Consider the following 16,720-nt stretch of genomic DNA (forward strand, 5'->3'; position numbering starts at 1 on the left):
CCTTTTTTTGGAGGATAGCATCTTGGTTCTGTTGGAGATGGCAATATCCATGCACTCGTGTATGTGCTTATACAGTGCATTTGTGTAAGATTCAGCAGTTGTACCTCTATTTTCCGTCTGCATGGGTGTTGTGAAGTTTGCCACTTCTGTCTTAAGAAGCATGAAGTTGGCTTTGGAGTAGTTTTTGATGGTGGTTTCCTTAATGGGGGTGGGGTGGGATATGGATGTCTGGGGTGATTGGCTTGTCGTTGGATCTGACTGGCAAGGAGTTGACCTCTGGCATGGAACACCAGTTACCCATATTGGTACTGACCAGGTCAAGGATATTGCTGTCCCTGGTGGGGGTGTGGACAAGCTGATCCAAGGTGTTGGAATTTATGAATTCCAGAAAACATTGAGCGAATGAGTTGGTACATGAGTAGTTTTCCCAGATGATGGTGGGGTTGTTGAAATCGCCCATAATTAATGTATTGGGTTGCACCTTAATATTTTCCAGTATCTTAAGAAATGAAGAGTGGGAATCCTGGGGCATGGTGGGGGATCTGTAACAAGCTACAACCTGGATTGCAGTCTTGCTCAGTGTTAGTGGCACTTGGATATTTTTGGATGCATTATGTTGAGCAACTAGCCTGGAGGTGTGGATATCCTTAATGAATATGGACATGCCTCCGCCTTTAGTGATTCAGTCCAGGTTAGGTGGCCGAAAGGTGTGGTATGAATTATAGCCTGATAATGCAGGGGTGATCTCTGGAGCCTTGATCCAGGCCTCTGTCACTGCACAGATGTCGATCTTCTCCATTTTAGGGAGTGCCTTGAGTGAGTGCATTTTGAGATTTAGACTTCTAACACTGAGTAGCACTACCCTCAGAGTTTGCTTGTTTGTACCTGCTATGGTGGTGAATTTAGCATTTGAACCTTGCCTAAAAAAGACACTATAGGGGTGGCAAGAGTCTTAGCCAGTATCCAGAATTCCAGGGGTGACAGGTGCAGGCCATCTCTGGCAAAGCATCATAGTCTGTTGACCATGTCGTCCCAGGCAGATACTGGATCCCCTTAGAATGACACCAGAAGCTTAGCCAATTGTTGAAGTCAATCATTTTGTCCTTGTACTGTGGTATCATTCTGGGTGATGGCAGGATGCTGCTCAGGGGTAGGGTCATACTTGCCTGAGCTACAAGATCCGAGAGCTCTTCCATGTCTCTTTTCATGTAGTCCAGGGAGGTACATCTCAGGTCATTCACACCAACATGGACAATGAGAGAGTCATATTTGTACTTGTTGTAGAGTAACCTGAGTGCATGCATTATGTGGCAGATCCTGCCACCCAATAGGCAGCTGACAGTAACTTTCTCCTTGTTTAGCCTGGTGAGTGTGACATCAGTGTGCCTGACTATAGAGTCACCTATGACTAGTGTGCTGGGTACGTTGTTTTGCCTTATGGGTTGAGGTTGAGTGGCACACTGATTTTGTGGGCTATGTGTCATTTGGGTAGTGTTGGGGGTGGTGGCTGTCTGCATTTCAGCTTGGGAGGTCTCTGTTGCTTGGGCAGATTTTTATTGAGAGCCTCCATGAATGTGGGTGTGTGCTTTGTGTTTCTATGTGTGAGCTTTGAAGGACTATGTGTTGAGTGTGGTGTGGTGCAGGAGTTAACCTTCTCCTCTTGACTGTCTAGTCCAGTCTTGGTTGGAGAGAGCTTGACTTCCAGTTTGACTATATAAGTGCATCTCTCACAGGTTGTAGTGTTGGGTGGTAGGAGGAGATGGTTGTCAGTGTACATGAGGCAATTGCTACATTGCCCCAAGATGCCCAAATTCATCAGGTGGACAGGAGAAAACACCGGGAGCTGATCCATGGACATGCCTGGACAGGTATTTATTAATTTAAGTACTAAGAACTGTTTTCCTCTTGACAAGTGATGAATGTCGAGTGCTGTAGTAATTTGTAGTTTATTTAGTGCTTACAATGAGTTCTGAGCAAGTGCTGAGCTCAAGGAAACAGTTTTGAGTGCTCCAACTAAAAAAAACTGGCTAGTTCTAGCTAAAATTAGCTAGTTTTGGCACCAATCCCATGGCCTGTTTGGTGATCCACAGTCTTGTCCCAGATGATGCAAGGGTCTATAGGCTTGTATCCTTTTTCTGGTAGATACCTCGAATAGCAACCAGACCAATCAGGTATGTTAAGCACAGACACTCACTCTCCAACCAGAAAGAGTCAGGAATCAATGCACTCTGCTCCTATTCTCACCAGGATCAGAATATAAGCAAAGATTCTAAGCTGTCACCTATAAAGCAGTTATTAACTTTCTGGTGATCAGCAGTCTCCAGGAAATAATATAACTGCACTCCTTCTCACACCAGGAGAAAACAGAAGCACTAATCCCAAAATGACCACTGAAAGGCAGAATGTGGGCACTACAATAACTGGTGGTTTTGCAATAGATTAGTATTTACAGAAGGATTCAAAGTGTAAGTACTCATTTCACATATTTTAAAGCTCCTGTTCTTCCTTTCCAATTCTGACACATAACAGAAAAAGGAAAATACTTGGGTTTTGCCAAATGTCAGTTATTTTCATTTGCTCCACTGTATGGCGATATCACACTGATTTTATAATTGATGAAGGGGTATGGGAATGTAACACCCTTAAAGGGGAGTGGAGGATTTTCCAAATAAAACATAATTTATGTTATATGTTCTGTCTTGCTGTTGTTGCAGTCTACAAACCAGTGCAAAGTGTTGTAAACTATACATCAAGTAAATAATGTATTTCAAGTTATTCTATGTACTTTCCTGTGTGTTTTCTGTTTAATTTATGGAAAAAGTCCATACTTCTCAATAGTCTAGATTTTTGCCTCATATTTTTGGTCTGTTCCTCATAAAATGAGTTGTTTGCTGACATTGCTAAATAATGATAGACATTTGAGTTTCAGACTTCATATCCTTCAGAAAAATGCATACGAATGCAAAAGCTATTATTCTAGCATCTAAGTTAGTTAAAGCAGTATTTAAAATCTGTCTCAGATTTTGCACCTTTACCCTCACCTCCCCCTTATATCTGTCCTTGTCCAGAATTCTTGCACTAGGAGGTTAGGAGGTAAAGCTGATGAAAAAGCTGGGATGATCCTGGGTTGTGAGTTGCATCTGAATTAATTTTTCTGTGGGTACAAGGATGCAAATATATATATTTCAGTACAGTAAGAAATGCATGGTGCAGCTATTAAAATGTAAACTTAGAGGAACAGAAGCTGCCTAATTCGTGAAAATCTGCCTTGCAGCTTATGCAGTAGTTAGTGAATGAAACAGTCTGCTGCTGACTATATAGCTTTGTGTTTCATGAATCTGTTTCACTTTGCACAAGTTAGTAGCAGAATTCTACTTTTTGCGTACTTTATGAAAGGTTCTGATTTCATTCAAATGAATAATGTTTTTTGACTGATCTCATCCTAATAACAAGCATTAGGAAATGTTTCTTACCAAGCATGTTGCAAACAAATTAGAAAACATAAGGAGATATTGTATTAGTTACCTTTTATACGTATGTATGCACACAGTCACCAAAAACAGGTAACCCATGCCTTTACCAGAATATGAAATTACATGATGTTTAACAGTACAAATGTTTCCTCAGTGTATACTGCAGCATAATATTTTTCATTGTAATCATTTGATTTAAGTTGTTAAAGTCTAATATGCATTTCACAGGTGTTCACGTTTAGAACCTATGTGCCACAACAGTACCTGTATGAATAATGATTTATGTACAGACCACTGGTTCTTTTACATTTGTCAGTGCATGAAAGGATTCACTGGACCTCACTGTGAACAGAGTAAGTGTACTATAAATGTTATTCTACATGATTTTTATTGCTGTCAAATGCTAGCCTTATCTGTTCTAATGTAACATTTTTACAACTGCTTCAGTATCGTAGTCCTTCCAGGAAATGCTCCATGAAAATATCTGGCACGCTATATCCTGCAGACCTAACATTGATTGCCAAACCTCCATCTGCACGCAGTAAAACTCCAGCCAGTTCAATTAATCAAAAAGGAGTTTCCAGATTATTCATAGAAGCAGTAATACTGCCAGCTATACTAGCAATGAAATGCTAATAAAATTTTAACATTTCTTTAGAAATTCTTGTGAACTTTGTACAGTTTTTAAGTTCCAAAGGTTCTAATTCAGAAACAACTAGGTGTGCTATATTGGAACAAAAAATTCCTAACCCCTGAATCTAGACTTACCCTGGGCCAGGCACTCCTCCTCCCATCCCTCTTATACGCCACCCCAGTTCTTACCAATATCCAGGCATCCACTCTAAACAAACTCCAACAGACTTACCATAAAATAGCTAGATTCATTACTAACTCCCCGTACAACTCACACCACTGCATTTCTTTAAACTCTCTTCAATGGCTTGAACTTCCCCAATTTCTGCTATCTTATCAATTTCATATGCTACACTCTATTCTTTATAAACCCTCCATCTGTCCATCTCTATCTTCCTTAGTCTCCATTAACATCCCATCCCGGACCCTCTGTATTTCTAACTAACAATTACTTGATATCTACCACCCAAAAAGGTCAGTAGGCAAACTACTCTACAGACACTCCCTTGTCCATGCTTGGAACAAACTTCCCCTTGATTTATGTTCAGTCTCCCACACCTCACACTTTAAAAATGAATTAAAAGTTTATTTTCTCAATTCCAGAACCTGCCCTTGCCATGACCCTACCTAGTCTTCCTTCCCTTTATGTACCTTCAAAAGGACCATACTTAGTACCTCATTACACCTCTTTCTCCAATGTGTCTACTATGCATTTGCATAATTTTATACAAACAAATTTTTTTATTGTTGACCTATTGAACTATATCAATGTAAAATTATTACTTAGCTTCTTTTTAATGCAACTTTAACTTTATGTATGTAACCCAACATATGTGAATCTTTTTGCTGTAACTGCTATTATATCAATATTGTTTAAAATTGTACTTGTTTAAAATGTACTACTGGAGCTTTTTTCCTCGGGCCACGACTGAAAATGGGCCACTAGCCCAGTTGGACAAACCCGGTTAACAAATGTCAATAAATAAATAAATAATTGGTCAGCTGTTACACAAGTGTTGCCTCAGTTACATCTAATTCTAGACACTCTGTTGAGTTTACACCATTTATTTTCATATATTTATTCCATAAAATGTGTATGCAAGAATTTGCTGGCATTACTTGTCCAGTTTTTTAAGTCAGTGCAATTAAGTCAGAATACCAGCTGCTAATGGAATAATACAGATGCTTTTTACAATATATGAGCTGCTTTACTCTTTAAAAAAAAAACAGCCTTGTACCTAAGAATTGGTAGCAACATTTAAAATAACACTAATATCCTGGGTAATAAGACACCGTTGTATAACATATGTACAGATGACATGAATATTTATTTATATGATAACTCAGTAGGAAGGCTTGTCTGAAGGAGATGTTACATCATGGGCCAAGACAGTGGCAGTTGTGAAACTCAAAAAAATTAAGTGAGATTCTGCAGACAAAGCAGCAAAGTAAAAAAACACTTGTTGCTACCCATTAAAACATTATTTTGCAGGGGGAAAGCTCTCCAACATCCCCACTACTTTGTAACTGTGAAATTGCTGTACCCCAGAGAAGGAGAATATTCAGAGATGGGGTTATTTTGACCGAGTATGTATTCCGTCCTGATAATATTTAATTCCTCAGAGTTTCAGGAATCACATTATTGGCTCACAAAACTACAGGGGGACACTGAGGAAGCCTAAGGACATAATAGTACAACGCAGGACATTTATGAAAGTCCATAAGCCAGGTAAATACAAGGTCACAGGGCTCACTTTCAGTAAGCTGGGCTTCACAGCACGATTTATTAAAGCACCTGCTTGCAATCTGCTATTAGTCAAGCAAGCAGTGAATTACTGGCAGTATTTCTTTTTATATGGATGCAAGCCCTTCATCATTCCCCCCCACCCCCTGTGCTGTACCCATCACTATATAGTTATTCTTACTGTAACTTCATAAACAAAAAATCAGAGAAAATAAACTATTTGCTTTTAAAAAACTAGTATTTTCTAAATGACGAATGAGTAAGTACGGACTATGTGATGCAATATTCAGTCTACATCCTGTAATACAAATACACAGTTGTTAGTAGCTTCACATCTACATATAAAAGCTGCTAGACTTGCATAATTAAAATGTAAATAAGTAATACAGATGTAAATTTAAGAATAAAGTCGCTGTTTTGTTGTAGTGTCGACTTTAAATATTACTGGAGAAGAGGCATAGTAAAATGTTGGCAAATTTTATACTTCAGGAATAAGTAGCCTATTATGTTAATCATGCATTTATCAAACTTTAATTCATAGTAATATGTATTCTAAAGTAATCGCAACCTATGTAAGCTTGTAGTCTAAGTCTAAGTACATGTCTGCCTGTGTAAACTGTAAATCTCTGTAATATAGTACTGTAGTCACTGTTTATGCCTTTGCACATTTGTCATGGCTGAAAAGGGTCTCTGGACCAGTCCACCTACCCTGTTATCAAATACTAAATAAGTGACCAAACAAAAACAGCTTGGTTAGGCAAGTTATATCAGTAGGTAAATGCTAAACAAGTGAGAAGGTTGTCTTACAGACACTTGAAACTTGTTTAGATTACATAGAGCTGAGTCACATTTGTTCAAGTACAATAAATCAAGACAGCAATTGCCCATGTGATATCAATTGCTTCACACTGGAGCAAGACTGTAGTGCTTATTTGCATGGTATTTTTTTTTTCACTTTCATGATTCCCACAGCTAACCAATATCTGCTCCCAGTTCCCCTCCTTATGCCCCTGGTCTAACAACCTACCCCAGGATAATCCCAGCCCACATCCATGGACAGTGAGGAGATTGAGAAACCTGGGTCAGTGTTACATAGATGCCAAGGAGTGTTTTTTTCCTAATTCTCCTTCCACCTTAGACATGCCCAGTAACATCCTGAGGGCAGAATATACAGTGGATGCCAGCACCAAACTGGCTCTCACTTCCTCAAGGGGTTGACATCAGCAGGATGCCCTTCCCAACATCAGACAGCACTGCGCAGTTGCTTCCATAGTCTCCACCAGGGAAAACCAGACTGCTTGAGTGTGCCCTGAGTATGTGTACCATATGTATACCTCTCTCCACTTCATGATGGGCACAGTCATCCTCCCTACTTGCACTGTCAAGTGCCCAAGCCACTATTCACACATGGGTGACCTTGACCATAGTCAGGGCTTTATCCCTCTATGCCACTGGCCCATGCTTTGCGTATTAGCATTTTGAGGGTGATCTGATCTTGCTGCCTCCTGAAAAAGTGCAAGAAAGGTGTTACATTGTATAGCAGTGATCTCCAGAGTGCAGTATCCTTGGAGTGTGAAAAACAAGGTAAGAGGATGCATGGATGAACACCTCATGTGGGGAGTGCAGGAAGGCTTGGCCTTCCTACAAAAACTGCATTCTGTCTCATTTGTTTATAATATGATAAGCACATGTATGTGTTGCAAGAACATGTGCTCAAGCTATCATTTGCAAGATGTTGTAGCTGGGTTATAGTTATTGTGATGTGAGCTCTGATGTGTGATATAGAAGGAGAGACCTAAAAAGAAAAGAGTCTTAATATTAACAATCTGTACTTGTTTTGTTAGCTGTCTATTTATAGAAGGTGTTTTGTAATGGGAGAGAGTAAGAAAAAAAGATTGTGAGAGTGTGGTGACACTACATAGATGCAGGGTAGGCTATAAGCTACAAATCAGAGGTTAATGAGCCAGAGGTTACTGAATTATATGGTTGTCGCAGCAGCATTCATGTGGTTTGGCAGCTTGGAATTTTGCCAGTGTATTAATCAGCAGTAGGAAGCTTGCTATGGAATGATGTTTTATCAGACACACACAAGACAGACAATCATTTGCACTCACTACACCTAAACTGAAGGGAATACTTTGCAGCAGACACACAGCATGCAAGAAACGAGCCCTGTCTGCCCAGATTCAGCACTAGGTGACCTAGGCCGGTGCTTAGGGTCCTGTGCTGGCAGGGGGCCATGCCACAACATTTCATTTAATGAAAAAGAAAAATATTCTTACTTTGCTGAACTACTGTATAATGTGCTTTAAAAATTAAAAAAAAAATTAAAAGTTTTCCTGCAACTACATAACTATCAGTTTAAGAATTAAAAAAATGAAAAGTTTCTTACTTTGTCCATGTCCACATCCTAATGCTTCCTGCTCTAAGTCAATAAAACAGGAGCAAGAGTGTACACAGAGATGGCCTTGAGAGTACAGCAAAAAAGTACGTGTTTAGATTTGCTATAGCACAGCATTGTACTGTAAGGGCAGGTGTTTATCATTGGATCTTGGCTTACCAGAGAGTTTTACAGTAATGGCAGGTGTTTTGGAAGTGCAGCATTCAGCAATGGTCCACAGAAGAGTGTATGCAGCATTTGGAGTTAAACAAAGTGAGACACATCAGATAGGACTCTGTGTGTGTGTGTGTGTGTGTGTGTGTGTGTGTGTGTGTGTGTGTGTGTGTGTGTGTGTGTGTGTGTGTCTATGTGAAATGCCCCACTTAGTTATGGGTCTTGCTCAAAATCAAACCCTCTACCTAAGATACAGGGGTAAGAGCCCTAATCCTAGTGTCATGCCCAAATTCTTAAGTAAAAACACAAAATAGATCTTGATCCTGTTTTGTTAAATTTTTAAGTGATTTAGAGTAGTCTAATAGGCTGACAGAGAAGATACAGGGAGGTCAAAAATTAGATGTTGGTGTCCTGCAAGCGGTAATATTTCTGACTTGTGTATGACTTGCGAGCTGTTGAACAAAAACTACTGCTGCAGCATTTATTTTGTCTGTGATTGTTTATTTTATTCATTGCACTAAAGAATGAAAGAATTCATTAACAGGCCTAGATTGTGTAATATATTCTAAACATGTTGCATTTTAGTAATATGTTTTTGTAGTAGTAGTACATTCTTTAGAGCCTCCAGCAAATGCAAATGGTTTTACATTTGTCAGGTCATATAATCTGCATTATTCAGAGTGATGATCAGAATGCTCTGGTTTTTAACATCCCTCATGTAGTCATTGTTGCATATTACTGTGGTACAGTCTTCTCTATAAGATGAGACTGTAGAGGATTTCTGCATTTAGTTACAAGCTGTTAGTCTGGTAGTGCAGAGGACTAAAGCTCTAGCTTGTTAATGAGCTGCTTTTTGGAAAAGGTGCAGGGTTTGATTCTTTCCCCCTTCATTTACTCTCCATGTGACATTCAACAAGGCATTTAACCAATTGGGAATTTGTGCTGGGCTCCATGCTTAGTAACTGTGAAATGGTTGTCATTGTTTGCCAGACATTTCCTGTTACACAGTTGATCTAGTTCAGAAAATATGCCAACAGCACTAGCATGCCAATTTTTAATGTAGCATAAGCAAATTATTCTTCAAAAGCAACAGGCATGGAATGATTGAGATAACTTTTATTTCTGCAGAGACTGCATATTGACTTAGCATGTGTTATTAGGTGGTTAATAGGTTTACTATCAAAATTTCTAACCGAACTCCGTCGACTGCACTTTGTTCGAACACGGAAATTCGAAAAAGGCAATGTCAAACATCAAAATCCAAACTAGGAATGGGTTTTAGCACAGGTCAAGATAAGCGCTTGATGTTTGACATTGCTGTGTTCGAATTTCCGTGTTCGAACAAACTGCAGTCAATGGAGTTTGGTTTGAAATTTTGATAGTAAACTGGTTAATATTTCTAATGTTCTCATAAATAATGTTCGATTTAAATAGTGCTACACGTGGCTGGATTTTATGGTATGACGCTAGTGATCTGTATACAATTTGATGTGGTTCAGCCAAAGCTACCAATAAAATGCATGTAATTTATTTATTCATAACAACAAGGGGAGTACCCAGTCAAAAATGTAGCTACAACTGCTGGTGGGGGTGATAGGCTTTCTGTGGATGAAAGTACCACATGCTCTTATTATCTGGCCAGTTTTGAACAGTCAGTAATATGGCTTTGCAGGACTAGAATGTGAATAATAAGCACAGAACAGACCCCTTCTGCAGTTCATATGGAGCTACATATACTCATAGCATATATAAATGCTACTGTAGATTCTTTTTTTTTATTAGACCCGTTGCTCCTACTACTATTGGAACTGACTGGTTATCTTTCTTCCACATTGCTCTCATTTCTGTCTGCAAATCATGATATTTTATAACTTTGCGTGTCTCTCTGTATGTAGGATACTGTAAGCATTTGGTGTAGCAATTTCAGTGATCATTGTTAATTTTGTCTTTTTTTCATGGACTACTATATTTGTGGTTTTTGCATCTATTTTTTGAATTATTGGTAATGGGTGATCCCATGTGATATACATTTTATTATTCTCTATAATGCTTTGTGGTTCATGTGTCTAATGCGTCTCAGCCGTTTCTATATTGTAGTGTTTGCATAATCCCCAGTGCAACAATCTTGCTGTATTATTGTACTTTTCCATGTACAGGTCCTCTTTCGTTAGTGTATCATATCCAACAATAAAGTATGCAACTTTTTCCAATTCTTTTTTAGAGAACTTACATGTTTCTGTTTCTCCCACATGTTCAAGGGACTTTGTAAACCAATGTGCACATAGTTCACTATCCTGGGCTGCCATTATTAACCTTCCATCCTTTGGTATCACCCCACCTCTCTTTAAACATTCCTGTATCAAATCCTGACCAACAGGAGGTTGTTCCAGGTGAGCTCCATACTTGCCTCTATATTTATGGCTTTTCCACATTCCTTTCCTTTTTATCTGATCCTTCTCCTTGTATTCTTTTGTTTGTTTTTTTGGCACACTCAGTTGCTGTCTGGTTTTTGTCTCCTTCTGTTTTGATTTCTGTTCCTACTTGTCATCTGAATGCCTCTGCTAAACTAAGCACAAAGGTCATCTTAGACTTCCTCTCCTCATGTTTTAAAACTTTCACTATGTTTGGATCTGATGAGGTCAGCAGATATGTGTGCAGTCCCACGACTGCAGATCTATACACGTAATCAATTTTGAGGAAGTCCAGACCTCCTTCCGAGTGTGGAATATATAATCTTGGTATACGCTTATTTTTATATATCATTTGATAAGCGTGAAGCATTTTTCTTGTTTTTCTGTCCAACTGGTCCAATCATTTTTGGGACCACTCAATCACATCAAAACTGTAATTTAAAACAGGAAGAGCAAATTGTTTTATAGCCTGGACATTTATTCCTAGATGTCAAAACTATTTCAGTATTAGTTTTAGCCTTCTGAAGTATTTCTTACTGAGTTTTATTCACATTTGTTCATCTTTTTTGGCAATCCTTCATCAATTCCCAAATATTTATATACTCCTATCTGCTCAAGTTCCTTTATAGCTCAGTTCTATCCCAGACTGATATTTTCTTGGTACTGCAACTTTCCCACGTTAAACATTGCTTTTGCACATCTTTCAAGACCAAATGTCATTCTTAAATAATCTGAGAAGCTTTAGCAACTTGCAGTTGTGCTTTCAACTCCTCATCCAATGAACAATACAGTTTTACGTCATCCACAAAAAGTAGGTAAGAAATCTTTAAGCAAGTTTGTTCTCTGGGAGTCAAATTGCAACCAAGGCTTAATCTGTTATGTACACAGCTTAATGGGTTAAGGGCAAGACAAAACAATAATGGTGACAAAGAATCACCCTAGAATATCCACCCTTGAATTTTTATCCCTGGGATACTAATTTTCCCTTTGTCATGGCTTAATTGCAAAGTGGTTTGCCAGTGTTAGTGGCATTGCACGAAGTATCGGAGACCATCCATGTGCAACTAACAGTGGGCAAGACTGCTTTTCAGTTTATAGCATCCTACAGACCACCCTCTTAAAGTCCTTAAAAGTCATTGGCTTTTTCCTGAAACATTGAGAACATGAAGATCTCTCTCACCATTATATATATTGGGTTCAACTACTGACCAAACATTGACTGGGGAACACTAGCCAAGCCCCAGCACCTTAAGCCCAAGATTTATTGGAAATTATAATGCTAAATGCTATGGAACAACTAGTCACTCACACAAGAGGGAAGATAGACCTGATCATTACCTTACCCACATGGGGACCTCCACACCTTAACCTAATCCTAATTCCAAAGTAAAGATCAGACCATATTAAATTTCCGATGTCCCATCATCCGACCCACAAGAGCCCAGAAAACCACCCAGAAAAAACTTCAACCATTCTTAACTCCTTTTTCAAAGCGAGTCTGATCACTTTTCAAGCCCCCAGGGCCAGTGGAAATACCCAAACTACTGAAGAGAATCCTATATAATTCTCTCTATCGACATTCTCATCTATGAATGGACACTATCCCAAACAAAACCAAGACCCAATCATCCAAATGCAGTCAGTCTGGTGGACCCCTACCATAAATAAACTGTACAACAGATAAAGATGACTACTACAGTGGGAGGCTAAAACCTAATAGGAATGCATCATCTCTGATCAGTACTAGCAAAGACAATTAAAAAAATAAAAAAATCAAGGCCCTCCAGAGAAAAGAAAAACTGCACAGGGACAGAAAAAACAATCATTCAGTTTCAAAGAAAATCATTTAAAACCTGGAAGACAACTACCCACACTTGTTCTGAGTTGATTCTAAACGACATAAAATATACCACCCATAGACATCCCTGGCAGACAGGTTCAGTGCAAACTTATCTCAGATGCTCAGGTGAAGGCTGCCCTCTCCAAAGCAAAAACACTGCTTCCATGGGACCAGATGGCATCCCAGGTTGTGTCCTACATGAACTACAAGAGGAACTAATCCCTCAAATAAAACAGCTATACAATCTCAGCCTTACTGCAAGATATGTGCCCACAGAATGGAGCAACAGTGGTCCCACTCCACAAAGGTGGAGCCACGACGACCCTGAAAATCGACCCCCATAAGCCTGACTAGCTTTTCTCTGCAAGGCTATGGAGGGATCATCATGGGAGCAACAAAACAAAGAGATTAGGGACCCACAGACACTAGATCCTACCCCCAGTTCGGGCAGATTCAAGCTTTCCTGCCTTTGAACCTGGTTGACTTCTTTTTCTTTGAGTCACCAAAGCCATAGATGACGGGAAGGTAGTCCACACAGCCTATCTGGACCTTGCAAATGCATTTGACACAATACCCCACTGGCATCATAGATAAGCTATCCAGCTTAAATATAAACCCCTATGTCACAAGATGGGTCGCAAACTGGCTCAAAGACAGAACCCACAGAGTAGAGTTGCTGGAGCCATGTCAGACTCGAAACCAGTGGCATCCCACAGGGTTCTGTCCTGGGACCACTCTTGTTCGGCATACTTTCCGAGGTACAGGCAATGTGGGAGGACTATGGCTCACCAACTGCAAACTGGGCGCCATAATCAACTCTCCAGCTGACACAAATATCCTTCAAAGGGTCTCACAGAGACAGATAACTGGTGCCAGTGCCATGGTTTGCAAAAAATGTATAGTCATACCCTTTGGCAAAAACAATGTGCCCACAAATTACCACATAGCGGAAACCCATTAAGTAAAAGTTATTAGGGACCTGGGGACCCAAGTTGATAGCAATCTCTCCTTTGAAACCACATTGCCAAAGTGGTTAGAAAGACCTTCTACATAGCCCACCTCATCACGAAGGGTTTCACATCTAGATCTAGAGGTCCCTCATCAGGCCCATCATAGAATACAATGCCTTGGGATGTACTACCGACACCTGCAGGAATTAGAAAGACCCCAAAAGTATCGCACCAAGAGGATCAAGGGTCTCAAACAGATGCCAAAAGCTGCTCGGGTTAAAAAAAAAAGCTCTACTTAGTTGCATACCGCGATCTATGCGACATACAAAGCTATGTCAAATCCAGAATTAATGGACATGCTCCACCTCAGTACCTCAATCTAAATCCCTTAAAGCCACACGCCAAGGGACTTGAACCTCAGCACAGAAATAAATAGAACTTGCTGGAGGGACAGGTTCATAACCCAGAGGCTGGAATAGAATTCCAGTTCATGTGAGGCAGAGCACCTCACTGAATCTCTTCAAGAAGAATCTCGATAAGTGGATGGGGATCGAGGTTTGTCCAGGGATTACTCCCGTACAGTAAACTAAACCTTAAAAAGGGCACAGTGTACTCAAATTAAGGGGTGGCATAAGCCATACAGAATCGGGCTGGGCTTATAATTGCCCCAGGGCAGATAGCCTAGTATGAACCTATGAACCTATGAACTGTAATGTAAACTGAACAACGTAGGAAGTATTTCATACGTCTGTGAGCACTCCTTTATACATAAATGTGGGTTGCTGTTAAATGCTTTTTGTAATCTATCCAGGTCATACTTAGATTCTTTCCCTTTTTACAATTCTTCATTATGACTTTATTTAACAACAAATGATCCTTTGTTCCACATGACTTTCTTTTATTACCCTTTTGTTATATTGCCATGACTGAGTTTTCTCCTACATGACTATAAACTCTGTTGGCATCAATTCCAGTATGTAGTTTATACATCATCGGAAGGAAAGTTATTGATCTATAGTTTTTAGGATAGCTTGCAGATTCACTCTTAAGGAGGAGTATCCCTTTTCATGTTGTTAACCAGGTTGTTGTCTGTTCAGGATGTGGATATAAGTAGTTCTTACTCAGGACAAAATCTTCATGTAAAGATGTTAATACTTTTAGTCAGAAGTTAAGAACTGCATCTGGGCTTGGAGTTTTCCAGTTAGAAGCTTTTCAAATTTTGTTTCAATATCTCTGGCTGTTACTTCATTCCATTTCATATTCTGTTTATTTGAACTTCTTATTGTTTCTTTTACTTCATCTAACCATTCAGCATTCTTGTCTTTTACTTTGTCTAACCATTCGGCATCTTTATGTTCCACAGGGTCTTCATAGATATTTCTCCAAATTGGGACTCTTTCTTCTGCTTTTTTATTTTTTATTTATTTATTTTTTTTCTTGTGGTGTTTTTATTCCTTTTGCTTTATTTCCCAATTCTCTATAAAACTTTGGGGTCATCAATGAACTGCTAATTTTGTATTTTTCCTTTATATTTATCTGTATATGTTCTACATTTATCTGCCTGTGCTGATATCTTTAGTTTAATATTTACAATAAAGTATGATAGATCCTGGTCTGTTCTGATACTGTACATTGCTTTTATCATGTCTATCTTTCTAAGTATTTTTGTTGATCTGTTCCCTCTTCTATATTCTAAAATGACACTTTTTGTCATATTTATAGTTTTCTCTTTTTGATGCCTTCCATGATGGCATTTTCTTTCTTCCCTTCCTATCCTTTATTGTTCTGTGTTTTTGTGGTAAGATTTTACCTATTATTAAATTGGCTGCACAGCAGTATATCCTATTTACTTCTTTTATATCACATGAAGTTTTGTTATTAGTCATGATAACTGTGTTCATCTGTTTTACAAACTTCTAACATTTTGGGTCTTATTTACTTTCTGTAATCTATTTCTTTCATTGATCTTAGTATGTCTATCCATCTGTATTAAATCAAGCTACCCTTCCCTTAGATCATTTTCTTCTAAACTAAGGGCACATTATTTGCTGTTTCCTATGGGCATTCCATAGAAAGTTCCAGAATGTCTTCCTGTGACGTGTCCTCTTCAGCGGCATCCTGTGTCATCTGCTGATCCTTTATATGGGTACTCACTGGCCCATCATTACACAACATTGCCTGCATCAGAGTTGCCACTGTTTCCTGCTCCTTCCTTTGCTTTGCAACTCCAACTAAACTTTTATACAGGTTTCCTACTGAAAGCTCTAGAGAATCATCATGTGGCAAGCGATTAGGTACTTCCCATTCTACCCGTTTCTCTTTAGTTTGGGGACTCCATGTTCCATCATCCTGTGACATCACCCAAGTTGGATTTTCTACATTAAATCCTTCACTGAACAGGTAATCTATAATTTCATTTTCCATTTGCACAAGCCAGTGCATTTCTTTGTGCCAGTCCCAAGCCTGGATAAATGGGGAGGGTTGCGTCTGGAAGAGCATCGGGCGTAAAACTTCGCCAAATAATTCATGAGGACAGCAGTAAATATTTACATACCAGATCATTTAAGGCCTGGGTTAACAACAACCACCACCAGTACTGTTAGCCAACATGGTGCTGGCGGAAATTGGGCTACTGTTGGCCAAAGGAGGAGAAGAGGGGGAAGCCATGGCCAAAGGCAGGAAGAGAGGAGAAAGGCTAGGACTGTGGTAGTGAGAGTTGGAACTTTGAATGTTGGCAGTATGACTGGTATAGGGAGAGAGCTAGCCAATATGATGGACAGAAGGAAGGTTGGTATATTGTGTGTGCAAGAGACCAGATAGAAGGGGAGTAAAGCTAGGTGTATTGGAGGTGAGTTCAAATTGTTTTATCATGGTGTGGATGGGAGGAGAAATGGCATAGGAGTTATCCTGAAGGAACAGTATGCTAAGAGTGTTTTGGAGGTGAAAAGAGTGTCAGATAGAGTGATGTTTATGAAGCTGGAAATTGATAGTGTAATGATGAATGTTGTTAGTGCATATGCTCCACAAGTTGGGTGTGCGATGGATGAGAAAGAAAAATTTTGGAGTGAGTTGGATGAAGTGGTGATGACTGTACCCAAGGGTGAGAGAGTGGTGA

The 16,720-nt window shown here is 39.4% G+C and overlaps 1 protein-coding gene across 1 annotated transcript in view; it reads left to right on the plus strand.

The window, feature by feature from the left end:
* The window catches only part of LOC122803244 (protocadherin Fat 4-like), a 166,819-nt gene that overhangs the window by 88,259 nt on the left and 61,840 nt on the right, over positions 1 to 16,720 (plus strand). Inside the window, exon 4 of the mRNA XM_044072841.1 lies at positions 3,702 to 3,826. Coding sequence (XP_043928776.1) covers positions 3,702 to 3,826 — 125 coding nt within the window. The remainder of the gene's footprint in view (positions 1 to 3,701; positions 3,827 to 16,720) is intronic.

This window comes from Protopterus annectens, chromosome 5.part1, assembly GCF_019279795.1.
Source record: "Protopterus annectens isolate FY-2018-M chromosome 5.part1, PAN1.0, whole genome shotgun sequence".
Lineage (NCBI taxonomy): Eukaryota > Metazoa > Chordata > Ceratodontiformes > Protopteridae > Protopterus > Protopterus annectens.